General features: G+C 60.3%; 1 protein-coding gene across 3 annotated transcripts in view; it reads right to left on the reverse strand.

Moving 5' to 3' along the window:
* Nucleotides 1–27,203, reverse strand: part of SEPTIN9 (septin 9) — a 151,803-nt gene that overhangs the window by 44,251 nt on the left and 80,349 nt on the right. For all 3 annotated transcript variants that reach the window (XM_064495481.1, XM_064495482.1, XM_031469188.2), the window contains one exon: nucleotides 25,819–26,460. In XM_064495481.1, the coding sequence (XP_064351551.1) occupies nucleotides 25,819–26,460 (642 nt within the window). The remainder of the gene's footprint in view (nucleotides 1–25,818; nucleotides 26,461–27,203) is intronic.

Raw genomic sequence — 27,203 nt, forward strand, 5'->3', positions numbered from 1 at the left:
CAAACCAGAGCCGAACAGGCTGAGTTGCCCCAAATCACAGTATCACAGTAGCTCCACATGGGGAGGTAAGGGGCAGGGGGTGTCCTGGGAAGTCACTCTCCGGGCCTCTCATTTCCTCCTCCAAAACGGAGAGCTCGGGGCCAGGGGACTGATGGATCGTACCGGGACACGCTGCCTCCTGCACCCGCACAGAACAGGGAACAACAGCTCACCAGCCCCGACGAAGCTCCCAGAGCCCAGAAGCACCCCCGGCCTAAGAAATGCTCAGGGACAGTCTTTTATGTCGTGTCCACGTAGCGGCACCTTGGCCTTTCCCCTGGTGTCCACCCCACGCCAGGATGGTCAGCCCTCCCTGCAGGGGTGTTGCCTGCCATCAGTCGCTCCCAGGACCCGGGCTGGCTGCCAGGAAGCAGCTTTTACCCACGCCAACCCCAGCCTCCCCAGAGAGAGGCGAGCGCAGCCAAACAGGAGGCCGTAGGTGGCAGGGGCCAGAGGGGCCAGGCCGTTCTCTCCAGAAGGGGCATGAGGCCGGTGGAGGAAAGCAGCACGTGATTCCAGCCTGTGGTTCTCGGGGGAAGGGCGAGTCCCGGGCAAAGGGAAGCAGGGGCCCCGGGAGCTCAGCTGTGGGGGAAGGGCAGGGGCTCTGGCCTCCCATCCCAGCCGGTGGCTCCCACCCAGGGCCTCCGACTCCAGCAGGACCCTGCCCCCATCCTATCTCAGGGGAGAAAGTGAGGCTCTTGGCGTTGCCAAGTCCCAGTAATGAATCCCACATTCATTCTGTCCTCCTTGCTTATTGGAAACCCTCCCTCCGCCTTATGGGTTTGCTCTGAACAGCTGGTCTGCAGAAGTCGGTGGAATTGAATATGCGGGGTGACTGGAGGTGCCTGTGCAGAAAAGCCAGCTCTCCTCGCCTTCCCCGCCCACCCCTTCCTCTGAAGAGGAGGCCTCCCCGTCAGGCCCATTCCCTGGGAAAGCTGGGGAAGGAGCCAGGGAAACGGGGGACCCACCGTTAACTCTTTCAGGCCCGTCAACTTCCTGCAGGCATCCTCCCCACGAGGCCGCCAGGGTGGGAAGGCAGCCGGGCCAGGGCGACTTCACCACCAAGCTGTGGAGCCAAGCGTGGACAGCAGAGGCCGGCCACCCTCCCTGGAGCCCTCACGCATGAAAACACACAGTCAAGGCTAAGAGAACATGCGCTGTTGGTAAAGCACTTTTCTGCACCAATTTCCAGCCCTTGCCCTGCATGAGGGAGACAGCGCACGGATTCTGCGGGAGGAAGAAAAGAAGCCGCGAGAGGTCCGTGCCTCACCGATCACACAAAGGCAGGGCTCAGAAGTAGGCATGTTCAGACTCCCACAGCACCGCTTGCAAATTCGTGCTGCCCTTCGGAACAGACACGACACTCTCACCACCTCCCCAGCCGAGGTGAAGAGCTGTGAGACGGAAAGACACCCACAGAACTGCAGATGGCCCCAGCGCGAGGCCGCTGGCCATCAGCCCCAGCTGCTCCATCCGGCGCCAACGTCTTCCTGGAACAACGTGTGGGGGATTGGGCTCTGCAGACCAGGGACCACTGGCACCCCCAGCCCCACCCCATGGATGGGTGGCCACTCCACCTCCGAACAGGCACCCACTCGAGGAAAGGCCACAAAACCAGGGCCTGGGAGACCTAATTCCACCTCTGCCACTAACCTGCTGTGTGACCCTGGCCAAGTCGCCAGCCTTCTCTGGGCCTCTGAGACAAGAAGGAGCTAAACCAGAGGTCTAAGGAGGTTTAGGGGCTCTGGAGTCGGGCTTCCTGAATCCAGGCGCTCCCTCTGCCGTGCCCACTAGCTGTGTGGCCTTGGGCAGGTGGCTCAGTCTGTCTGTGCCCTGGTGCCTCACCTGTGAAGTGGGAATAATGCCAGGATCAGCTTCACAGAGCTGTTGGGAGGATTAAATGAGGTACTGAGTCCAGGGAAAGGGCCCTGCGACCTGCAGATTCCTCAGGAAGCCCTGGTTACTGGGTGGGGACACCAACACTGCCGTCACAGTCATCGGCGGAGGGTGGGCATCCCAGGTCCTCGGCTGCCATTCAGTCAAGTCCCTCTGCTGACGGCGGCCACAGCTGGAGCCCAGCCGTGGTTCTCAGTGACCGGTCACCCTCCTGAATTAGCCATGACAGAGGCCCCAGGCCTGCCGTGAGTCCAGATGCGAGAGAGTGAATCATCCCTCCTCATCTGCATCAAACCATGCCTTTCGCTCCCTCCCCTCAACAAGACTTTGCTTGGGGGGAAGGGGGCATGGCGGGAGGGATCCAAGGATGCTTCGGACTCAGAGTCTGATGGCAAGGGACTATGTTTCAGGTGCTGCCGGAGTCACCACCCAGGACGTCCCGGGGCTGCCTGCAGCCGTGGAGGGTCTCCCCGCAGCCGTGGAGGGTCTCCCCGATGGGGCCCCACCACCCCCGCCCGCCACACCGCTCCCTTCAGGTCGCACGTTCCTTGTCCTCTTCTGTGCCCCACTCCAGCGATGCTCCCAGCAGCCCTGTCAGGAGGATGTAGTGAGTGTGGCCCAGGCCACACAGCTAACCAGGGCTGGAGCCCAGAGCCCAAGCTGGTCTCGCCAACACGCTGCGCGGCCCTGTTGTAGAAGCTTCCATAGAAAGCTGCCCTGATTGAGGGGGAAGGGACCTGCTTCTCCTGGGGCACAGGGAGCTCAGCCCACAAACACCAAGCCAAGGGACCCTCGACACGTGGGGAACGTGAGAAACAGAACAGAGGCGGCGTAGTGTTTCTTCCGCACCAACACACACACACACACACACACACAAATCTGGTTTTCTGGTTTTTAAACCCAGAAGACACGGGCTCTGAGCTGGGGAACCCCCACCCCGCTGGGCAGGGGAGGCCCCACACAAGCACCCCCCTCCCCTGGCCGCTGAGCAGGGGGCGGAAGGCCTTAACTGGTGCCATTCGGCTTGTGCTGGTGCGGAGACAGGGGGAGGGGCCAGGGGAGGAAACGGACAGGCACACGGAGGGCCGGGGCAGGGTGGGGGCCAGGAAAGAGTGGGGTGCCCTCCCGGCCAACCCACAGGGAAAGGGGTGCAGAGGGGCGGCCCCCCCAACTTCCTCTGCAGATTTGTCCCAGCATTTCATTATCTACAGCCATCCCTGGGACAGCTGGATTCCGCTCAGAGGTCAGGCTCCAGCCTGAGCCAACCCTCTCCCCGCCCCCCGGAAAGCCAGCGGTCGGCGACGTGGGCCGCAGCTGCTGCTTCCAGCGTGGATGGGCCGGCCTGGCCCCAGTTTCAGCAGATGGGGCCTGGCTCATCGACGTGCGTGCAGCGGCTCCCACACACCTTGTCGGTAAGGACTGGCTGAGCCTAGGGACCTCGTCCCTGCTCCCTCTGTGGAAGGAGGGAGCCCTAGCAGACACGCGGTCTCTCCCTCCTCCGGCCCCATCACTCCCAGCTGATTCGGATTGGTTCAAGTGTTCACGCTCCTCCCTGCACTGCTCGGTAACACCTTGTGCTTCGGGGTAGGAGCCATCAGGTTGGGGCTCAGACTATGGCCAGGGTGACCAGAGAGAGGGCACCAAGGGGCTTGGAGGAAAAGGTTTCCAGGCTCAGAGGCTCTCCTTCCTCCGAATGCGGCTGTGTCAGTGAATGCTACACCACCTGTGACCGCGGGCACCACCAGGAGCAAGGCCACCCCCGAGGATGACCGAACGCAGGATCCTCCACAGCATCCTTGAGCTGTCCAGGCTCCGGACTTCTCACTTTGTGCAACAGTAAATTCTCCTTGGTGCTCAGGCCATTTTGAGTTGGGGTTTCTGTTACCTGAAGCCAAAGCATCCTGTTATGGTGGCCGAGAGCACAGCAGGCCAGCGCGGCGAGGGAGGAAAGGCCCCGGGCCTCAGAGCAGGAGATGGCCAAGCTCCTGCAAAGGGCCATCCAGACACACCCCCACCAGCCCCTACTGCCCCCTTCTCAAGCCAAGGAGGCCAGATGCTTCTGGGAGAGGGGACTGACGCCAGGGGAGCCGGCCTCCCTCTTGAGAACAGGGACTGCGCTCTGGGCAGTGGCTTCTAAGTCAGTGACTCTTCCTGCAGCTGCTGAGTCCCCTCTTGATGGCGTCCAGAAGCAGCATTCCATCTACGGTCGTCAGTGTCCTGAGATCCAAGAATGCCCTCAGAACGGCAACTAGAACCAAAGCTCGCACTGAGTGAGGGCTCAGAAAGCGCAGGCACTGTTCCCAGGGCCTCGCGCCGACCCCATTCCAACCTCCCCGTGGCTCTCCTCCTTTAAGAGACTCAGAAACAGGCACAGAAGGGCTAAGCACCTTACCCCAGGTCACACAGCATGAAGCGTGGGAGGGGGCTCCCTCCAGAGCCAGCCCTCTGCCCGGCTGGCCTTCCAGCGTCCCCCCTGAGGAGGGGGCGGTGGGGCGGTCTGGTGGGCCAGTCTCCAAATCCTCCCTTTCTACTCAGAAACCCTGGAGCCAAGGAGCAGGGCGGCGCTCTCAGCCCCAAGCCTGGGCCAGAGGAGGCCATGACAGGCGAACGAATGAATGAACAAGTGAATGAGAGTCTGACAACGGAGGAGGGCAACCGGGATGCTGAAAGGACCATTTATGCACGATGGCAGTGGTGAAGCCAGACCTGCCCTCAGCCCTTTGCCTGTGTGAGCTGTCTCTTGAACACACCTCTTCGTCAGCCCATTTTACAGCGGGAACTAAGTACCTTGGACAAGGTATGTGCCAGGAAGGCCCACAGCCCAAGGTCAGAGGCCAAGCACCACGGCCACATTCTTGCTCACATAGCCTCACAGATGACCCCATGGGAGAAACAGCAAGCATCCAAGGGGCGCGCTCCCTGCCCACCGCCCCAGGCTCGGGTCTACCCTCGGCTGAAGCTCGCCAGCTGTTTCCATGTCCCACCGGCCACGAGATGGTTCTTTAACTGCCTGTACCCTCCGAGGGCCATTTAGCCCAATCCCTTCATGAGGCAAGGCTCAGGCTGAGAGTGAGGAAGACCCCAGTGAGAGGGGCCCTCCTGTCAGTGGCAGAGCAAAGCATCAGACCCCATTTTTGTTTAAAACATAAAATCATTTCCGTTAAGTGCATGCATAGGAGAAACAGACTGGAAGAAAACACCAAAATGTGAACAGCGCTTATCTCCGTAGGATCGCTTTCCTTATAGTTTCCTAAGTAAATTTTTTGGTCATGAGTAGGCATACTTTCGTAAATCACAATAAAATTGCTTTTTCAATCAGTAAGACAGATGCTTTTGGCTTTTCCTCAGTCCTGACACGTGCCCCCTGGCATCACCTAGCCAAGCGGGTGGAACGTTCCGAGGAGCCGTCAGCTGGGCACTGGGCTGGGCTTCCCTGGGTGGGAAGCCAGGACCCTTCTCCCTGCGCAGAGCAGGGTTCTAGACCCACCAGTGGGACGTGTGGTGGGTGCTACCCGGGTCCTGCCATGAGGTCACTTCCTGGTGGGCTGCGGGCAGGGTGTGGGTTCAGCCAGAGTTTGTGTCAACACAGCTCTGCTTTACCCGTAGCCTGGAGGGGGCACTCCACCCCCCGCCCGGACCCCACTCCCAGCATGACAACTCTGGGACAAAAGTTAGCAGGGAGCGAAGCCACTGGGGATGTGATGGGAGAGACTTTCCAGGGACAGATTTGTAAAAAACACTGCTGTGCCCAGTCCTCTTAGAGGACTTGAGGCCTCCACTGCCCCCTACTGACCAGCCGAGGCTCGGAGAGGAAGATGAGGATGGAGTGGCCGGTGAGGCCGAGGCCCGGAGGGCAGACTCTTACCTGCGCCAGCTCCTGTCTCCAAAAAAAACCCTGTCCCTCTTCCTCCGGCCACGAAATGAGGCTGTTGGGATTGCACACCTCCCTCCCAGGTGATAAAGCCCAGGGCAGTGCACCCCACAGCCAGTCCCACCAGAGCAGGCTCCCGGGGTCTGCTGTTCCGTGCAGAATAGAGTGTGGGACACCGACAGAACCCAGAAGCGCCCGCTCTCAGGCCCATTCCCAGGATGTGGCAGGAAAGGAGGTGACAACAGTGAGTGCGTTGGGGAGGTGGTCACAGTCCTGCAGCAGGAGAGAAAGCAGGCCAGGGGCACTCTCGTCCACTGTCCCGGTGACCCTCACAGCTCAAGGCTGGCCTGGGACAACCCCTGTTGGGCCAGGTCCCCACAAGGTACACACAAGCTGCGAGCCACAGTGGGAAGGAGGGCGGGCTGCTGACCAGCACGCTCACACCCTCCACTCGCGCTGCGCGGGGATAGTCAGGCGCCGAGGTGGCTCTGGGCAGCACCGTGATGTCAGAGCTTCGGTCTCTCCCCTCTGCAGAATAGGGGAACGGAACTCGTGTCTCAGGGTGAAGCCCAGCTCACAGGTGAGTGGTCCTGGTTCCACTGGAGGCCGGGACACCAAGACCACCCGCAACTCCAGAGGAGAACCCCAAAATGGCAGCACAGAGTGGTTACCAGAAGCCTCACACCCCACGGTCCGCCCCCGCCTGCTGTGTGGCACATTGCACGCCCCTCCCGTCTCTGGACCTGAGTTCCATCGAGCTCTCAGGGTCTCTGTGTCTCTGCGGCCCTGACTGCTTAGAATGCCGACTGGAAAACCAAACTCGGCCGACACCTCCTTCACCAGCTCCAACCCCCACCAGCTCCATCCCTCGCCAGCTCCCATCTCCAGTCCTTCATCCCTGGCTCCTGGCTCCTGTTCCACACCGGGCATCCTCAAACTCTTCCTCCTCCAGGCAGGAGACTGTCCCTTAAAGGGCCTCCCCTTCCTGATCACAGAAAACTAAAACACAGCTTCCCTGGACCCTCCAAGAGGACAGACGTCACCTGGCTGCCCAGCACTTGGAGAAGCTGGTCCATGTCAAGATGCTGCGGTCTTTTCTGAGGTCCCCTCTGATTCTCTGCCCCCCACTCCCACGATGCAGTCATCCCACAGCCCCTCCACCAACCGAGCAACTGCAGCCAGGAGTCTGGCAGCTCCCACATCATGCAGCCTGTGCTGGTGCCATGGGCGGCCAGGGCAGGGGGCCTGTGAGTGCCAGGGGCAGCGACAGGGACGGCAAGCCTCTGCTCCGCACACAGCGCCCGGGGTGGACACGGCTAAGAGCCACCAACCCACACGCGCAGCCTCCGCGCATGGAGTGGGCCGGCCTGCTGAGATGCTGCCACTCCCCGCCTGGCCGCCCCCGTGAAGCGTGGTGGGTGCTGTCCACAGCAGCAGCACTTAGCACTTATTATACACTGACTGTATACCCAGGGCTGTGCCATATCCATCTCTTACGTTATCCCATCAAATCCCCAATGTCTGTCCCCAGTTGATAAATGAGATGAACGCAGAGGAAACAACCTGCCTGGAAGAGGAAGTGGAGAAGCAGCATCGGAACTCAGGCTGGGCTCCAGCCGGCCCCCCTCTGCTTCCTTGAGTCTACCAGGCGCCGGCCAAAGTAGGCACTTAATAAATGCTCGTGAACCGCTGACCTCCACCAGCTGGGAAGCACTCCGTCCCTTCACTGACACCCCACCCCACGCTCACGCTCCCAGGCTTCCCGCATCCTCCCTCCCAGCACTGCGATCTGTAGCCCTGGACTCTGGCTGTGTGACCAAGGGTCAGTGCCCTGACCTCTCTGGGCTGCAACTTGAGGATGAGGACACAGCAACACCAGGCTACTTCAAAAGGTCACTTTGGGGGCACAGCCTTCCCTAAACCTTGTGTGGGCTATCCCCCACCCGCCCTGGGGACAGAGACCGTTAGTTCCCCTTTTCCTAGATAAGCAAGCTGAAAGGTTCCAGAAGGCACCCAAGGTCACCGACTTTGCAAGCGGGTGCACGTAGCTCAGAGCCCACACTCCTGTTTGTCAGCGGGCCGACCTGTATCAGTGTATCAGCTCGGTCACCCTACTGGGCCACCCTGCCCACGCTCAGAGGTGGGTCCAGTCCTCACATCTTGCTTCCTAGCCAGCGCCCCCTTGCGGCCCCGCAAAGGCCCTGAGGCCAGAGGTCCCCCTTGCATCCCAATGCCTTCTGTGTGACAATGGGCCAGCGACTCAAACTCTCTGTGCCTTTCCTGAGTTGCTATGAGGGCTCCAGGAGATGCACAGAGAGCACCAAGCCCAGGGGCTGGCACGCTGCAAAGGCTGGACACATGACAGCTGTGGGGATGGATCAAACCAAAGAGCCAAATGAGCCTGGGGGAAGGGGTACTGATTAAACAAGCCCGAGCTGAGCAGGACGCTCTGCCATGACCCGCAGAGCTCCAAACAGCACCCGAGGCAGGGCCAGGGGTGACAAGGCCCTGGGTGCTGTCCAGGGTCCCCTCTCCCTGCCCCCTACCCGTCTGGTGTCCTGTTCCAGCAAATGGGATGGCTCTGGGTGCCCATGGTCTTTTCCTCACCCAAGGCAGACGTTACCAAACCAGAGCAGAAGTTTTTCCTCTCGGCCTCGGAATCCTTCTCAACACAGTGCTTCAGGCAGCCATGACCAAGGGATAGCGGCCAGCCCCGCACCTGAAACGCATTCACCGAGCTTGGCCGAGAGCAAGAGCCAGGCCGGGCTTGGAGAGGGGAGAGAGGGCAACTCCCACCACGAGTAAGAAATCTGCCCCGGCCATCTCTCCCTCCGGGGGATTCTGGAATTCCTACTCTCTCGCTTTCCACAGTTCTCCTCCCACTCGGCCTCCCAGAGCCTCAGGCCGGGGTGTCTCCTGTCCCTTCCTTTCCGTCCCACCCGTTCCCTTCCACTCATCACTCGCGGGCATCTCAGCTGGCTGGTGGTCTTCAGGCTGCCCAGCACCTGATCGGGTCCCAGCGACAGGCAGACAGGCCCACCCTACACTGAGCTGCACCCAGGGGTGTCGTTACCACCTCCGGCCTTTGCTCGGCCGGGAGCTCAGTCTCGCTGGGGACTTGGGCACAGGCCCTTGTCTCTCTGATCCAACTTGCGCCAGCCACTGGCAATCCACTTACCAGCAGCCTCTGCTGCTCATGGCTACCTGCTGATTTGCGACAATACCCCTTTGCCCTCTGCCCTAATTGGGCGCCAGATAAACCTCCCACTTTCCAAGGCCCACCAGTTGCCATTTCTTCCAGGAAGTCCTCCCTGATGGTTCCGGCTGGTCGGAGCCCGCACTTCTGTCCTCCTCCAGTGCTCAGTCAGTGCGCGGACAGGCGTGGACTGGGCTCCTCCGACATGCTAGGCCCTGGGGACACAGCCAGTGTCCCCTGTCCTCGTGTGAACAGATCAGGGATAAGTCTTGGGAATCCATATAAGCACATAAGCAGGGACCCACATGAGGCAGCCAGGAAAAGATCCAGGGAATGATGTCCCAGGAAGGAACAGGCTGGGCAATGGCCCTTGGTGGGGACGAACCTCTGTGTCCCCAGGAGCAGCCAGGCCAGGGGGCTGTGATACCCATGAGCAGGAAGTGGGGACATGCAGGAGACACCACTGGCAGGGTTAAACTGGGGCGTGATTGATTCTCCATTCAGAAAATCACTGAGATTGCCAGATTCACCATGTCCAGCCACTGCACACCTCCAGGGGGCGCCCTTCACACACACGGCAGGTGCTCCTAGGGAAGATGGGGGGAGGGCTTGTGGGCCACGGTGAAGGGCAGACTGTAGTGGGCAGCTTGAGGTGGGCGGTCTGCCCAGGCAAGACCTGGGGCTGGTGCAGGGAGACAAGGAGCCTGGGGACTTGGATCTCTTGGAGACAGCAGTGTGTGGCAGACGATTTCAGAGTTCTCAGGCCCAGACAACTTGGGTGAATACAGTGCTGTTTCCTGAGCAGGAGGCCTGGGGTGTGGACTCAGGAGGAAATGGCTGAGCTGGGCTGGGCGGAGAGGTGTGGGAGGCACCCAGCCCAGAGCAGCTCAGGGAGGAGCCGTCTGGAGGAGGAGGAGGTGAATCCAAGCCTCCTCTCTCCCCGCCCCACTCCGCCCTCCCCAGCAGAGCCCTGGCTCATCCGGAGTCACTGTTCCGGGCCACGCCCACCTGGGTGAACACAGACCCTAACTTCTCAGAGGGAACACCTCCCCTCCTGTCACTCCTCCTCCTTCAAATTAGGACCCGGGCAGGAGGCCGGGTCTGTCCGGGTCAGATGGCCAGGGTCTGGCAGAGCTGTGCTAACCCTGCAAATTCAGGCTCCAAGCTACCCAGATGGCTGTGCACCCTGAGCTCCGTGCTGGATGGGTGGGAGTCGGGGAATAGACTGGTGGACGGGCGGGCGGGTAGACCTGGGAGTAACTGATGGACCCTGAGCAGAGCTGGGGGAGGATGCCTGACCACGCAGGGAAGTCCAGCATGTAAAGTGCACGCTCTGCCCCGCGGGGGCTCTCCCTCTGCTCCTGGGAAGTGTGACCTCGCCCCCACCCTGGCTGTTCCTGGCGACCTGCCCTCCCCCAGAGCAGTGCTGCCCTGCACCACGTGACCCGGGCCTGGGAAGATGGACCCAGCTGTGGGAGGTCACGCCGACTGGGGACTGAGGGTGCCGGAGGACCCAGCTGCACAGGAAACCAGGCCAGAGGCCTCCGGAAGCCTCCAGGCTTCACAGGCCGGGCTCCCAGGGTCTGTGGCTGCAGGGCCCTCTCTGGCCTGCAGCCAACAGCCCTAGACTCACACCTGTGGGTTCCAGAGATCCAGAAGGGGGGATGTGGCAACATCCCCAGGGTGGCTGCCCACCTGGAGTGCGACGCTGGCTGAGCCCCCGCCTCTCCTGGCCCCGTTTCACCCATGGGGATGCTGTCCTGAGGCTGCCTGTACGAGGAAGGCGCCCCAGCCGGGCTGGCCGACCACAGTGGCCCAGAAACCACGCGCCTTGTCACAAACCAGCCGCGGCTCTGCAGTCACACAGCCCTGTGTCCGAATTCAAAGCTGGATTGGCCCCTTCCAGCAGTGTGACCAGGGGCAAGAGACGCCTCTCTGTGCCTTGGTGCCTTCTCTACCAACAGTAATGGTAACGGTTCCTAAGGCTGCTCTCCAGGCACATCCCTCCCAGCACGTAACACTGCCTCCAGCCCGGCCCTGGAGCGCGTAAGTACGCAGTGAGCGGTCCCCATGATTAATGAAATATTAATAAAGGCTAGGAAGGGAGTGACAGCCTCCCCGCAGTGTCCCTAAAATGGAAACAAATTCGCTCAGCTCTTGAAGCGGCAGCACGCCAGCCAAGGGCAGGCTCCCAGGCCTGGCTTCCAGCTCTCCGGGCGATTCCCTAGCAGAGCACCCCCCCCAGCTCGCAGGCAGGGCCCAGGGCGGGCCGCCACCCTCCGGATTATCTCATAGCTGGCACCTGTTTTGCAAGCACATGGTTGGACTTTCCAGATCTTTCCTCCCCTCTCTCTGACCTTCCCCTCCTCACTCACCCCACCCCCGACACTTTCTTACTCACTCTCTCCCTTCATTCCTATTCAAAAACAAAGAATCGAGGCCAAATGGGACAGCTGGTTCCCTGGAAAAGTTTCTTCACAGCCTGACTGACCGAGCGGCAGTTACACCGCGGAGCTGCAGTGCTGGGAGGATCCCTCACCGCAGAGCCGAGGTCTGGGGGCGGGGGGTGCACATAGGGGGTCACCGGGCAATGATCTGGGCCAGCCTGGCCCCCACCCCCCCAACAGGACCTGCTTGGGGCCACATCTCTATAGTCTCCTTGGCAAGACTGTGGACAGACACGGTCACAAATGCAGCACCAAGCCCACCACTTCGGGGGCAGGGGTGGGGGAGTCACCTAGCGGGTTCCTGAGCAATCAGACAAAACTCTCAGAGGGCGCCGAGGTTTCTCATCTTCTACCCACAGTGTGGCCAAGACGCAGATGTGACCTCAGAGCCCACAGGTCTCCCCAGTGACGACCTTGGAGCTGAGTCCTGACCACAGTCCCAGAGGGAGGAGGGAAAAGCCTTTGAAGGCTCGGGGACGGGGTCAAAGCCATGTTAGTAACGTTCTTTGCAGAGGTGCCCCCATGCCTCCCTCACAGACCCTGGTCCCAGAGGGCTAGGTTTGGGCCCAGGAAGCTGCATTCAGATTTGGAGGTACCCGAGCTGTGCTCTAGAAACACAAGCCTGGACCGCAAAAGTCAGACCCAGGAGGTAATGAGGGCGCGGCTCTGACGAGGGCACAGAGTCTCGCCCCACGGGCATCAGCTTCCGCATCCCCCACGTGGCCAGGAGCCTGGCTCTCTGGGACCAGCCCCAAGCATTCCTTGGAAGGAAGGGCCACAGGGGTCGTGGGGCGGGCAGATGGTTTTCCAGGGTCCCCTGGCCCCTCCTGGCTCCTGCTCCTACTCCTGCTGCCTCTGCCTTGGACCCCCAGGCAGGAGCTCGCCTCCCCGTCCCCTGGGCCACTGTGCTGATGGGCTGACCTCCCAGAAAGCTAAGCAGTGGCCGCTACTGTCCTGGCTGCCCTGCCCGGCCCCGAGGCAGCGCTGACAAGAGTGAAGATGTTGTGTTTCCAACTGCTTCTCCACCTGCCTCTCTCTCTCTCTCTCTCATGTCCCGAGAGCCCTGCTCGTGGTGTCCAGAGAGCAGGGACAGGGCCTGGGCTGTGCAGGGTAACAGCCATCAAAAGCTGAGCCAATCCGTGGGAATAAGACTCGTCTACTTCCGACCTGCACCGAGTGCGGTCAGCTGGAGGAGGCCCCCGGGAAGAGAAGCAACCCCGCCTCCGCCCATCTCAGCACCTCGCTCAGGCCAGTCAGGCAGGCGGAGATGCCACTCCAAGCTCCAGAGGAAAAGATCAATAGCCCGGGGCCAGCCCACAGAAGCCACCACTGCACACAAGGACAACGTGCTCTGGGACCCGCAGGGACCGGCTTCAGGGCCAGGGAGCAAATCTGGCAGGCGGGAGGACCGCTCAGGGTCTCCCCCGCTTCCCAGGGCCAACTAGAAGCCCACGACTGGGGAGGTCGGGGGGAGGTCGGAGGTTGTAACTCAGCCCCTTCCCAGACAAGAAGACACACCTCTCCCGCCCCCCGACCCCAACTTCCAGCCCAGCCAGAACCTCCCATTGGTTTTCCCAGCAGCACTCAGGCTGGTATTGTAAGCAGGATGGGATGGGGAGAAGGAAAGAGGAGAAAGGAAGAGACAGACAGGCTGGGCTGGGCTGGCCACAGCAGGCCCCCTGCAGCTGTGATCAGGGGAGAGAAACAGGGCTCCCAGTCTGTTCCCACTCACCCCCCTGACAAAGAGCATCTTATTCCAAACTCCAGGACAGCTGGGGGGCTGGAGGAAGAGGGGGATACCGGAGTGCCTCCTTTCTAGCTGCAGTTCTCTTCCATTTCATCATCCCATGGCGCCTTTTGTAAGAAAGAGGCTGGAGGAAGGTGCTGGCCTGCACTCCTCTGAATCTCAGCCAAAGCTTCGGGGCAGGGACCCAGCGCCATGCATCTCAGCCCTGGTCCCCAGGCCCTGGGTGGCCAGGGCTGGCAGAGAGCTCCACCCCCACCGTGGCTGCCCGCCTGTCAGGCAGCTCTGCAGCCAGGCTCCCCCAGGGTTCAAATCCAGACTGTTAATAACTGCAGGGCCTTAGTCAAGCGGCTGGAGCTCCCTGTACCTTGGTTTCCTAATCTGGGGCATGGGATGAGAGTGCCCGGAAGCCAGCCCTGCCCTGCCGGAGCCGTTAGGCTGGTATTATTACCAAGCCCTCAGCCTCCTCCACTGACTGAGATGAGGATTCCCCTAACTGTTGCCACAGGGACCTGGGCCTGGATGGACCTGGGAAGGCTTCCAATCCCAAGTCCATCCAGAAAGGAAGGGGCTTGTGCCAGCCGGGCTGCCGCAGGGGAGAGGGAAGGAGACCGCCAGGGGAGGAGACGGAGCATCCAGGACCCCACCAAGCACACACCAGGAAGGCGGCTCAGAACACTCCCCCAGCCCCACCAAGCCTCACCGGGGTACCAGGGCTGAACATTCTCAGACCTTTTGGGTCCAAACAGAATCACCCACCACTAGAACCAAAAGTCTCTCTGGCTTGAGAGCTCAGGCGGGGACTGTCCCAGGGGGCAGGTACCACGGCCACAGTTGGGGAGGGCAGGAGACCCACGCCACCCATGAAGAACAGAGAGCCAATCCCTGCCCAGAACGAGCGCGCACCATAAGCAAGGACTTCTTGGGCGGAGGCAGACTTGCTGCTAAATTAAATACCAAGAAATTTGGATTCCAGCTCGCTGAGCCGGGCTGTCTCCCCTGAACAGAAAGTCCATTTACAGAGCCACCAAATAACCGCCCCCACCTCCCTGCGAAGCTGGGTTTGGAATTCGAGGTCTGCCCCTGCTCCTGCACCAGCTCATCCACACAGCCTGCCAGCCCGCCTGTCACCCTCCCCAGGGGCCAGGCCACCCCCTAACCTTGCTGCCACAGGAAGAGGTGGGCTAATGCCACCCCACTCACCCTCTGCCCCTGTGACCTCCCCGCCACGCTCCACGCCGGAAAACCACGGCACCCAAGTCCAGGGGCGCCCAGCCTGAACTCACCTGATGGGGGCTCGGGGCTGGGGTGCCTGAAAGCCAGCATGGGCGGTGAAGGGCCAGGACTGCGGCCGCCTTTCAGGAGATGCCTCAACCCTCTGTAACCTGAGCCCTGGGTGGCTCAGCAGCCAGCTCTTCCGATCAGGCACCAGATGCGCATTAGTCAGCAGGTGAGGGGCAGGAGCCCCAGACCTCAGGCAGGCCTGCTGCTGGGCCAGGACTAAGCCTGGGGGTGAAGGCAGAGCCCCTTCCCAGGCTGGGCTGCCGGCCTGTGCAAGGGAGCGGGCAGGGGTCACATCATGACTCCCCCTTGTGCTGGGTCACCGGTGACAATGGCGACCGCGGGTGTTACCCCCCCGCTAGCTGGGCTCCCCACCCCCGAGCACAGAGGGGATCAGACACATCGAGTTCTGCCAGAGCAGGAGGCTGCGCCTGCAAATGGGCCCCCCAGGGGGAGGGACAGAGGGAAAACCGCCTGGGCCTCAGCCCCTCTGTTCACATAGCACCCTCCCCGCACCCCTCGGGGGTCCCCCACAAAGCCCTGTTTCTGCCCTGCCAGAGGGTAAGACGAGGTACAAAGTGGAGACAGAGAGGATGTGGGCCTGGAGACAGTGACTCAGGAGAGTGGGCTTCCGAGCTGGACCCTGCAGCCCAGGGTCCAGGCAACTGGGGGGCTCTGAGGCGGGGAGGGACGGGGCGGCTCCGTGGGACAGGACAGCCAGCCCGCCCCATCTCCTAGCTGTGGTCTCCACTGTTAACTTTCTAGCTCCTCCCAAGCCACAGGGGCCTCACCTCAGGCCAGACGCGCCCGTGCACCCGGTCCCAAGGCTCAGCACGGGAAGGAGGACCCGCAGGTCTCAAATGACAGCCAGGACTGTGCTCCTGGCAGAGCCAGGCTGAGCTGAGGCCGCCTGGAACGGCCGTGCTGTTTTGCCAGTCAGGGAGCCCCCAGGAGGAGGGTGCTTTTGGCAGAGCATCTGGAGACCTCCCTGGGGCAGGCAGGAAAGGAGGAGGCCTGGCTGCATCCTCGGGGCCTGGGAGCGCAGAGCCAGCAGAGCCGGAGGCTGGCCAGGCAACGGAAGCCGGGTCAGCAGGCCCGGGTGGGCAGGGCCGCCCCTCTCTGGACCCACGAGAGGCTGAGCTGCAGCGGGCCTCCCAGCGGAGCAGGGCTGCTCCGTCACCGCCCATGTCCATACCTGGGCAAGGCCACCCTCCCCGGGGACTCAGTTTGGCCTGTCTTTCGGGCCAAACAAGAGGCCGTCGGGGTGCCATGGGGGCAGCCCAACCTGTGAGCTGGGGGCTCCAACATGTGTGATCTCGGGGCGCCACGTCCACCAGCAAGAAACAGGAGTGAGGAGTGAACCGTAGCCCCCAGCTGCGGGGTCGCACCGGTGCGAGGTCAAACCCACCTGGCTAAACCACAGTGGACAGACACAGCCACTACCTTCTCCAACCTTCACAGCCAACACCCGAAACTTCCCTGTGCAGGAGGTGCTCCCACAGGAGGCCCGCCCCAACCCCACCCGGAAGGCTGGGTTCCAGGGGTCCCAGAGTAGGATTTGGGACCAAGGAACTTTCAGATATGTGGGGATAGGGAACAAAGCCTGGGGGCATATCTAAGAAAGTCCCTAAATGAACATGAATGCATATATGTATGTATGTATATTTTATTTTCACCGTAGTAAAATTTGTGAATAAAACTAATGGCTTCTGTTTCCATTCACCACCCACTGCCTGGTCGAAAGCCATCAGGAGTTCCCCTGACAGCCTCAAGAAGAAATATGTACCTTTTTCTGGCTCTGTGGGAAATTCTATACACCTGAGATACACTAAGTTTCCATACCTTACTCCACACCAAGGTTCCATGCCTTTCTGATCTCATGATTTGGAGTTTGCAGGTCCCCGCCCTCCTCTGTGAACTTGCAGGAAATGGATCTGTCTGTCAGAGGCCCCCGCCCTGCCCCAGGGCCCAGTTCTGGGAGCCCACCTGGGCCTTCCCGCCCCCTCTTGGTCCTGAGCCCCCTCCCCCGCCGCCGCCTCCCTCCTCCCAGCTGGAGCTCCAGGCCCCGCTGCTTTTTCTAATCACCTCCTGCAAATCGTCCAGGGCCTTTCTACCTGGAGAATGTGGCTTCTGGGGCTGTGCAAGGGACACGGAAGTCAGCAATAACGACACCTAGCATTTGTCAGGCACCTACTGTGTGCCCAGCTCAATAACACTACTACTAAATAAAAACAGCCGCATTCAGGACCCAGTCGTGGTGAGCCACATACTGCCTTACTTTCAGTCCTTCTAACAACTCAAAGGAATTGTCCTATAAATGGGGAAACCGAGGCACAGAGAGGCGAGACCAGCCCAAGGCCACACACAGATCAGGAGTGGCAGGACCTGAATTCGAGTCCAGGCAGTCTGGCTCCAAATCCCAGCAGTTAACACCAGTCACCTGGAATACCTGGGGAAGGAGCAGGCCATCCCTGCCCTCCTTTAACAGAAAGGGAGGTCGGGGGCCTGGCAGCCCGTCAGCCCCGGGGTGGGGACATGGGCCCGGTGGTTAGGAGAGCACGGGGACGCAGCCCAGGGGAGCTCAAGGCTGGGGCCCCCTCGGATCCTGGTCTTAGAGACGGGGTGACTGTGGGTGTCAGACCAGCTAAGTGTCCTCTGGACTCCAAATCTAGGTGCTCTGCATCACATGGCACATAGCGCCCCAGAACCCAGGGTGGAGGGCTGGTGGCCCCGCTGGCAGATGTGTCCTGGGGGCCAAGGTCCCCGTTCCGGGAGCTCATCAAAGCCGGGCCACCTCAGCTGCTTCACTGTCCTCTTTAACCCTCCCCACAGCTAACAAGCCTCATGTTTTACCGTTTGCCTTGTCCGCCCTTTGCCTCCTCCCATCAGCACATACGCCCCAGGAGAACAGGACTGGTATCTGCCTGTTCACCACCTCTGGATTCCAAGCATGGTGCCTGGTATACATCAGCTCTCAACATTTCTGGAATAAACACTCCTGGCAGGATAATCTCCAGGAAATCTGATAGGGCCCTCCCGAAACACCTCCGGTGGGTGGGCCCCATAACTGAGCATCCAGCCCCCTCTGCCCTGGCCCGCCTCCATCCCACCAGTCTCCACCAGCATGTCCCAAGCTGTGGGTCCTGAACACTATTTGATGAGTCATAACCAGAATTCTTTTTTACATTTAAAAGGAATACACTCATACTAGGCAAAAGGTGGAAACAATCCAAATGTCTCTCAATAAATAAATACAATGTGCTTGGTTCATAAATGGAGTGTTACTCAGCTAGGAAAAGGGACGCTGCCCTGATCTGGGTTACAGCACAGAGGAACCTTACAACATCATGCAAAGGGAGCGATGCCAGGCACAAAAGACCACATATCGTGTGATCCCATTTCTGAGAAATGTTCACAGCAGGCCAACCTACTGACAGAAAGACCAGTCATGGCTCAGGACAAGGGGAAACGGGGAACAGAAGGGGACTGAGATTCTTTGTGAGGTGATGGGAACGGCCTAAAACCAGATGTGCTGACCATTGCACAACCCTGTGAATAACCAAAAACCAGCGGATCGTGCATGTCCACTGAATGAACCGAGTGGTACACGAACTGCATCTCAGTGGAGCTGTTTTTTGAAAATAAGAAACCCCCCCCATCCAAAGAAAAGGCACAGCGAGGAGTGGGGCGCAGCGGGCACAGGCCAGGTAAGCGCTTCTCCACGGAAGCACTGTTTCACTCGTGTACCCACCGCACGCGCGCACACACACACACGTGTGTGTCTCGGGTCGTGGTGTAAAACGTACTTCTTACTGGGGGCTGCAGTCCAAAATAAGTTTGAAAGCCACTTTCTGGGTAACATCAAACTCACGGTTCCAGAAACCCAAAAGCCCTTCACATGTCTGGACCGCTCTGCCCTCTTCAAGATTATGGTCGCCTCTACCCACCAACACCTCCAAGAAGGCTCTGCTGGCAGGGTTGGGGGCTCCCTCCTGGGGGTGCCATGGCCCTCGGGACTGTTCCCTCTCGGAGCACATCACACTGCATTGCACGGGTGTTTCAGAGACGGCATTCCCAGGACACAGGCCATCCTAGGGCCAGCTCTGCCTGTTCCCCTCTGGGGACACTGCCGGGCCCAGGGTGGCGGCTGGGGTGCACGGATCAATGGTGACCACTGTTGGGGGCTGGCCCCTCACCATCCCTGCTACATTAACTCCTACTTCTGAATGATCCGAGGGATTTCAAACTGCTTAAAGGATGATTTTCTGGGCAGTAGGGGAGAAGGTGTAAAATCAGAGAAGAAAGAAACCCCAAACTCAAACAAACCCATGGAAAAGCCTTTTTAAAAGTACAAGGCTCCCACAAAAGTATCAGGCCCAGATGGTTTCACTAGTGAATTCTTTAAAAGCTTTAACACAGAGATGATTGTGTTCCTGCTTAAAATGTTCCAGAACACGGGGTTGGGGAGGGGAGTGGGGAGAAATGCATCCAAATTATTTTTGCTAAGCCAGCACAACACTGACACCAAGCTCGACGAAAAAAGCAGCACACACGTGCCCCCCACGCTCCAGGCCACGCTTGCTTGTGTGCGTCTGCGCGGGCACCGCACGGCCCCCCCTCGCTGTCCAAACCCAGATAAATTCCAATGGATTAATGATTTCAGGGCATAAAAATGAAACCATAAAAGTACCAGAAGAAAACCTGAGTGGATTTTTTTTCTATGATTTTGCAACGCAAGAGGACTCTAGTCGGACGTAAATCCCAAAAGAGAAAAGAAAAAGAATAAACTTGACACCCTAAGGGCTAAAAAAAAAAAAAATCTGTTTAGAATACACTGTAAAGAAAATTAAAAGTCAACAACTGGGGAAACGCACTTGTAAGAGCTACAGCAAAGGTGTACAAAGAGCTCTAAGAAAGAAAAAACTCAAGAAGAAAAGGCTTAAGCACAAAACTGGAAAAAAATGAACCAAGGACAGGAATGAGCAGTTCACAGGGAGCTGAGGGCCCTGGGCTGTCAACACAGGAAAAGACACCGCCCCCCTCACTTAATCAGAGACGCACAAAATAAAACCCCCGTCACAGAGCGCTGTCCCTCTCAGCCCAGGACCAGGGGCTGGGACTGCTCTGCTGTCACAGCAGAAAACTGGTGTAAACGCTTTGGAGGCTACTTTGGCAAGACGGATCAAAATTTTAAGTGGACACATTCTTTGGCGCAGAAATTCCACTCCTCACGGTCTATCCAGCGGTCCCACGCGCACAGACACAACTGTGAGGCTGTTCACGGAAGCCTCGTCCCTCACAGGGGCAGCTGGACCAGAATGGGAGGGCCGTGCAAGGGCCACGGACGCAGCTGTTAAGAGAAAGGTGCCAAATCTCCATGCACGGTGTCATTAAACAAGAAGAACACGCACATGTGACATCCAGGAGGACACAGAGCGCGCCCCGTCGTTAACACGGGCTACCCCGGGGAGACGGTGGGGGATCGGAGGAGACAGAGTTCCTTTTCACATTTCATGTGCTGTTTACTTTTTTCTCTCCTAACAATGGCCATGCTTTGCTTTTAAGAATTAGAAGAGAGAAAGGTAATGGTGGGGTGGCGGGGGTGGCAGGCAACGAGCAGAGGGAGCCCAGGATACAGAGCGGAGCGCCCACCACCAGCCCGGGGACGGAGCGGCACAGTGCGGGGACGAGCCACGCCCGTTCGTTCCATCAGTCTGCACTGGTTTCCGCTGATGAGCTCGTTCAACAACCCCCCACCCCACCGCCCGGGCGCTGGGCCCGCGCTGGGGGTCCTCGCCTGTCAGCACTTCCACTCTAACAACGCCGGGCCGGGCAGGAGGGATCGTGCCCGTTGGGACGACGAGACAATGGACTCAGAGAGCACAGGTCACCAGGGCAGGGCAGAAACGGGAGCCAGGTGATCTGAGGGACGCCCCTGCCCCCCACAAACAAGTAGGCAAGGCCTTCCAGGTGGCTCCTGGCTGGAATGTCCTGTGTGTCTGAGCTGCACCCTCTGCACGCTTTAGAAGGAGGGGGACGGAAGAGGCGACCTCCAAGGCCGCTTCCGGCTCCCAGTGCCTTGCGGGGACCAGCGCTGGTCTCTCTAAGCTGCACTGGACAGACCACGAATTTCCAAACCGGGCTCCCTAGAGCCGAGGGGCAGCGGTGGGGATGGGGAGGGGGGCCTCCCCTGCTCGGAGAGCCGGACGCTCGGCCCGGGCACGGGCTGCCTTTGCTCATTAGTTACAACCGGTAGCTCTGGGAGCCCCTGGGATTCCAGGGGGGCACATGTGACACCCACAGAAAAGCCCAGGTCAGGGAAAGCCAAATCAGATCACACAAGGGAAGGAAGCCATGCCCGGCCAGAGAAGGGGCCCCTCTCCCAACCCCACTGCTCCTGGACTTGGGTCCACACTTGGCCTCATCAGGCCAGTGGGAACCACATGGCATCCTTCAGGCTGCCTGTCAGAACCGGGATCTGCCCACACTCCAGGGCCCCGGGTGGGGGTCTGAGCTGCTCCTCCAGCGCTGAATGTGTCCTCTGTGCACAGAGCGTGGCTGTCTGGAGCGGGCGCGTCCCCGGACAGCAGCCCCATTGTGCAGACCCTGGCTCCCAGCAGCTGTCGCGGGGCCTGAGAGGCTGCGGGTGCAGACACAACCCCTCTCCTGGCAGCTGCCTGGCTTCCTAGGACGGGCACCCGGGAGGCCTCGCCCAGCACCACGTGTCCCGGGGCCGGGGTGGGTGTCAGGCCGCAGCCCCCAAGCTGCAGGGAGGCAGAGCGGGGACCCACCGGCAGCGCCTGCCTCCCCGCCTGGCCCTCTCCCGCAGCTGTGCCCGGCTCTATTTAAGGCATTCCGCAGCTGCTCGGCTGCATTCCCTGGATGCGCCCTCGTTCCTTCCTCCTCACCTCTGGGCTGGGCTTGGCAGACAGCTGGGGGGGCCAGCGAGGGAGGTGGGGTCTTTTTCCTGGGCCCTGCAGCCCAGCTCTGTCCTCCCTGCCCCCAGCTCTGCCCCACCTTGAAGGAGACACACCTGGACCCGGCTGCTCCTCCACCATGTCCTCCTGGCCCCCCGTGCGTGGGGTCTTCCTGCATCAGACCGAGCTGTGCACAAGCCTCAGGGACAGATCAGAGGAGGGAGCTAGTTCTTAAAAGTGGGAAAGAGAAAGAGACCCAGTCCCCCAAGGAAAGAGGGTGCCTGGACGCTCTCTGGGGCCACGGCAGGAACAGGGGAGGAGCCCAGAGCAGAGAAGTCTTCCGGGTAAGACAGCCAGGTGGGGCTGTTCCTGCTGGAGGCACGGCCTTTGTCCCACCAGGATGGAAACACTTAGCCCCCCACAGAAGAAACTCCTGCGGGCTAAGGGCCCAAGGCACAGCAAGACTCAAGGCCACTGCTTTATCAGACGCCAAGCCCCTCCGCATTTCCCAAGCTCCTGCCGTAGGCCAGGTGCTGGGTGAAAGGATGGACAAGATGTGGACCCCAGTTAGTGAGGTGTCCTGTAAACATGGGGGGTGTCTAGGGAGCCTTCGCAGAGCTGGGCCCTTCCTCCCTCATCAAATGGTGGTTCCCCCCCACTTCACAGACTCCCATCCCCACCCAGACACTTCTGGGGTGCATCACGGCCTCCCACTTCCCTGCCTGCCCCTCCACACTGTCCCCAGAGCCTTCTCTGCCCAGCCTCCTCCAGCCTCATGTCCCTGCTGGGGGCCCAAGGAAGCCCTGTGTTTGTAGCCCTCCGGGAAGTGGGACCTTCCCTGCTCTGTCCCAGCCCCTGATGGGGACCTGGTGCAGCAGACACCCAGGGACACCTGGAGGGGGCAGGCTCACCTCGCCTGCCAAAAAGCCACACCTACCAGCAGAGGCGTAGGGGACCTGACACCCCCTTCCTTAAGGCTCTACCCACGACCGAGGATATTTCTAGATGTTTTCAGTCAGAGGAAAACCCTACCGAGACACTCGCTGCATCCACCCCACCCCTCCCCAATGTCACACCACATCACAGGAGGCCCCAGCACCACCATGGATTGGACACCTGTCTCGGTCGCTGGGTGGCTGGGCACAGGCAGCTGCACCTGGAGATCTCAGACCACCCCCCACCCCTCCTCTGCCCCTGCCTCGGGCCAGCAGGCCCAACCCCTCCCGCGTTTGACAGATCGAGAAACTGAGCTGGGGAGTCGGGAAGAGGAGGGGCTGCGAAGCGATGGCTCAGAACCAGCTGGGCCATGGGACGGAGGCTGGACACGCCCAAGAGCTCTGCCGGGCGCCAGCCTGAGGACACCCCACTCCACGCTGCCGGTCACCCTGGCCTCCCCCACGCCTCCAATGAGCATCCAGAGACAGCACAGAACCAGACCCAGGAGTGAGCAGCCAGCGCCCGCCTTATAAGGCAGCCTCGGGGAAACTTGGCTGGTGGAGCCAGGAGGGTGGCTCCCGGGGGAGGAAGAGCCAGGAGCACGCCTTGCAGACATGGTTCTGGGTCCTGCAGCGAGCCCCACCCAGAGCCACCCAGGCAGGGGCAGAGGGAGAGCAGGGACCTGGGAGAGGAAGCAAGGATGATCCCACAGGACAAGAAGGAGCATGTCTGGTTCAGGACTGGGGCCAGCAGCCTTGTAAACCAAGAACTCAACACACCGGAGTGAGTGGATCAGATCTGCGGGTTCTTGGTGGACCAGGGAAGTATCTGCTCAGTCCCTGGGGGGCTCTCGTGGGGTCCCTGAGGTCCCTGCACCTGCCTGTAAGTCACAAAGATGCTGTCCCCATGTCATTCCTCCAACATCGTTTTATTGAGCATCTACTATGTCTAAGTCACTCAACATCTTACGAGATGCTTTAAAAAAACAACAGCCCCACCCTCAAGTAAACTAGAATCCCATGGTTTCAGGGAGGTCCATCTAGGAAGCAACTCAGCTGAGACCCCAGGAGACCCTGTCCTGCACCCACGGTCACAGACTGGAAGGCTTCCCGGCGGCAGAGGCAGAGGGCTGGGTCTGACCCGAGGGCACAGAGCTCCCCACCTCCCTGGTCCTTTGCCCCTGCAGTGCCAGCTGGCCCTCAGGTATAAGGGGTAGTGAGCCCACAGAGGGCAGCCAGAGCAGGGACTGCTGGCTGGGGGCTTCCAAGGGCACCCAACCCAGCACCCGGTCTGCAGGAAAGATGGACAGGAAATAAGAACCGGGTCTGTGCCGGGAGGGACTGGACAGGCCGAGACCAGATGAGGGGAAGGAGGGAGAAGCAGACAGAGCCCCAGAGCAGGGGCTGGGCGGGAGCTCAGATCTGGGGTCCCTAGAAGCCACTGCAGTAGATTCCGGGAACACCCTGCCCCCAACCTGGACTTGCCCAAGACCTCAGGACTGGATGTTCAAGGCCGAGCCGGTGAAGGTCAAATTCCCCAGCCGTTGGGCCTTGCCTCCTCCTCCTCCCAGCCCAATTCTCGCCCTGCGTTACTGCCAGGCTCACGCTGCAGTGACCTCTGGAGTGCCATTTTAAATGAAAAGAATCATCCCAGGCAGTCATCCAAGCCCCCACCTCCTCCAAACCCACGTATCTGTCCTCTCTGCCGCTTCTGCACATCCCCCTGCCTGATTCAAACGCACCTAAGGGTCTTAACCCGTGAGTTCTGGTGTCAGGGAGCCCCCTCCCCAGCCAGCCAGTAAGACATGGAGGGACAGGGCTCAGCACACGTGTAAGTTCACACACGTGTACACACTGGTACACGCGCCAACCGCTAGTTCGAGCTCCAGGGGCGGGAGGACAGCCTCCCTGGCCCACGGACCTCTCCACAAAGAGCTGGACTCCCGCCTGCCTGGAGGGGACAGCGGGTCTGGGGTGCCGGCGGCGCTCCTCTCACGGCCAGCGCAGACGTTGAAACCGTCTCCCCCGGGGGAAACCACACAGTCCCGTCCGAGTCCCAGGCTCCCCGACCCCTCTGCACTGCTGCCTCCACCGCGGATGCTTTTCTCTCCGCCTCTTTGCTGATTAAATGCTACCCTGTTTAAATGCAGCTGATGAAGCCTCGGCTCCCGGGGGGCCTCCCACAGCAACCCCGACCCCGTTCTGTTCCTCGACGGCTGCTCACGTCCTGCTCCCGAGGCAGAGCGGGCCTGAGCCACCCATGCCCCCGTGTGAACAGGGTCAGCAGTGTCTGCTGCTGGAGGGAGCAGTTCTGGTCCATGCCTGAGGCTCTGCCCCGCCCACCCTGATGACCAAGGACAGTGCCGACCTGAGCAGACACCCCGCCTGCCTGTCCCCCAGAGCCAGGACCACCTCCCCGGGCATCCAGCACCAACTGTCATCCAGATCTGGACGGGCCCGGTGATAACCATCTCCCCAGCCACATCCTGTTTGACTCAGCTGAGTGCGCGCACCTCACCCCCGGTGGGGGGAACATATCCAGCAACAAAGGCCCTAGACCAGCGGAACACCCTGAGGAAACAGCCTCCCAGCCACTCCCCAAACATCAGCCTAGGTCCTGACACCAACACCACTGTGCCTGGGGGGTGGGATGGCTCTGCAGGGTCCTGGGGAGGGGGACGCGGACTCACGCCAGGACTGGAAGGGACCTCCAAATGTCCTCTGTCCCCGTGCCCAGCACCATAGGAAATTCAGAGTCAGCCCCTCACCCCCAACCTGACCGGCTCAGTCAAATGTGCACTTGAGCAGGACGTGGCTGCTCCCACCGAAGTGCGAGAGGCAAAGGTCTCACCCAGCACCTCCTGTTCCCACCCCCTCACAGGTCCCCGAGTCCACTGACAACTGGAAAATTCTCATTCAAACAGAAAACCAGAAAGAACTGAAACTAGGGTCTCAAGATATTTGCCCACCCATGTTCATCGCAGCTTTATTCACAACAGTCAAGCAGCAGAAGGACCCGGGTGTCCATCAGTGATGGATGAATAAGCAAAGTATGGTCCATCCGTACAAGGGAATATTATTCAGCCTTAAAAAGGAAAGGAATTCTGACACTCGCTACAACACGGATGAACCCTGAGGACATGATGCTCATGAAATAAGGCAGACACTAAAGGACAGATACTTATGACTCCAACATGAGGTGCCCAGAGTAGTTATGTTCACGGAGACAGTATGAGGTGACACCACGGCCCCTGTTGACCCACAAATGGGGCCCTTCACAACCTAGAGGTTCTTTGCAAAGTCTAACTCAGATCCAACTTGCTGCATCTTGGTCCATCCCCCATGGACAGAAAGAATCGCCAGTCTCTTCCCCTGAGCCTTCAGAAGCACAAGTCCCCCACTTAATAGCTGGCATCTTCCTCCAAGACTTAGGGCGAAGCCAGCTCCCCACCCTCATCACCGCAGACGGAGGACCAGCGCCTTGCTACTCACCCTCCTGGCTCTTGGGTGGGGCCTCGGCCATGGGGGGCTGGGGCTTGGGCTCCAGCCTGCTCTGCAGCTGAGACATCGGGGTGGGTTCTGAATTCTCCAGGGTCAGGGGTGGGATGGGGGAGGCGGGCGCCTCGGCTGGCTTGGGCACCTGGATCTCGACCCTCTTGGGGGCTGCGTCAGCGGCGGGGGCGGCGGGCACCTCAGGGATCTTGGAGGCAGGGGTCTCCACCCTCCGGTGGGCTGACTCCTGGGGCTTGACTATGGTGATCTCCGTCCTCCGAGGGGCGGGCTCTGGCGTCTTGTGGCCCAGCGCCTCGGCCCTCTTGAGCCCGAACCGGGACGGCCCGGCAGTGCTGGCGTTCTCTACCTGCTTGGACGAGATGTCAATGGAGATCTCGGTGCGCCGAGACACAGGCTCGGCCTTGGGCCCCGAGAGCTCGACCCTCCGCAGGGCAGCCTTGGGGGATCGCTGGCTTAGGGAGTCTACATGGCGGGCTGCGGGCTCTGAATTCTTCACACCCAGGTCCTGGAACTTCTGCGTGGAGCTGGCCACAGTGGCCCGGAGCAGGGGAGTCTGGACCCTCCGGGGTGGGGTGGAGTTGGGTGTCTCGACCTCCTCGACCTCAAAAGATCTTTTCAAGGCTGAAAGAGAGAGAGAGGAGAATGTGATGAGCAGAGAGCTCGAGAACTCCTGGAACATCCTGCTAACGGTGAGCACCGGAAGGTAGCTGGCCGGGATGCTACAGCGAGGACCCCCGGGGAGACTCTTGCACCCTTCACCATTCAGGAAGAAAAGGGGACAGCCCCAGGCTCTTAGGGGACAAGGACCAGCAATCAAGTGCTCTGGGAGAGAGAGAAAAGGCTGAAGCTTGCAGGATGCATCTGTGTCCTGTCTGTCCTGCTGTGGCCATGGCCCCGCCAGCTACGTTTTCTAGAAGGACGTTCTGGCTCAAGAGGGGCCTTTGACTTCTTTGTCACGGCCTCCTTCATCGCTCCTCACCTCCACCCAACACAGACACCATCAGCAAACACACCATCAGCAGCAGTGGGGGGGACACCCCCATAGTAACAGCCACAACCATAACCAATCAGAATCACGATGGTAATGACATCATCACATCGACAGCAGCACGCACAGCCAACACCAGAAGTCCTAACAAAGGCAAGGCACGCGCTGACTGCGCGCAGTCCTGTTTACTCCTCACCATAACCCCACGGTGTAACTGAGGCTATAATCCCCTGGTACAGGCGGGAAAACCGAGGCCGGGTGTTTAAGCAATGTGCCCGGCGGCGTGGAGGGAGTGGCAGGGCCAGAAGGTGCATGTGTCTAACGCCAAGGCCCCAGGCTCTAACCACCTGGCTGTCCCCCTCCTGGTGGGACAACG

The sequence above is a fragment of the Camelus dromedarius genome, chromosome 16 (genome assembly GCF_036321535.1).
Source record: "Camelus dromedarius isolate mCamDro1 chromosome 16, mCamDro1.pat, whole genome shotgun sequence".
Taxonomy (NCBI): domain Eukaryota; kingdom Metazoa; phylum Chordata; class Mammalia; order Artiodactyla; family Camelidae; genus Camelus; species Camelus dromedarius.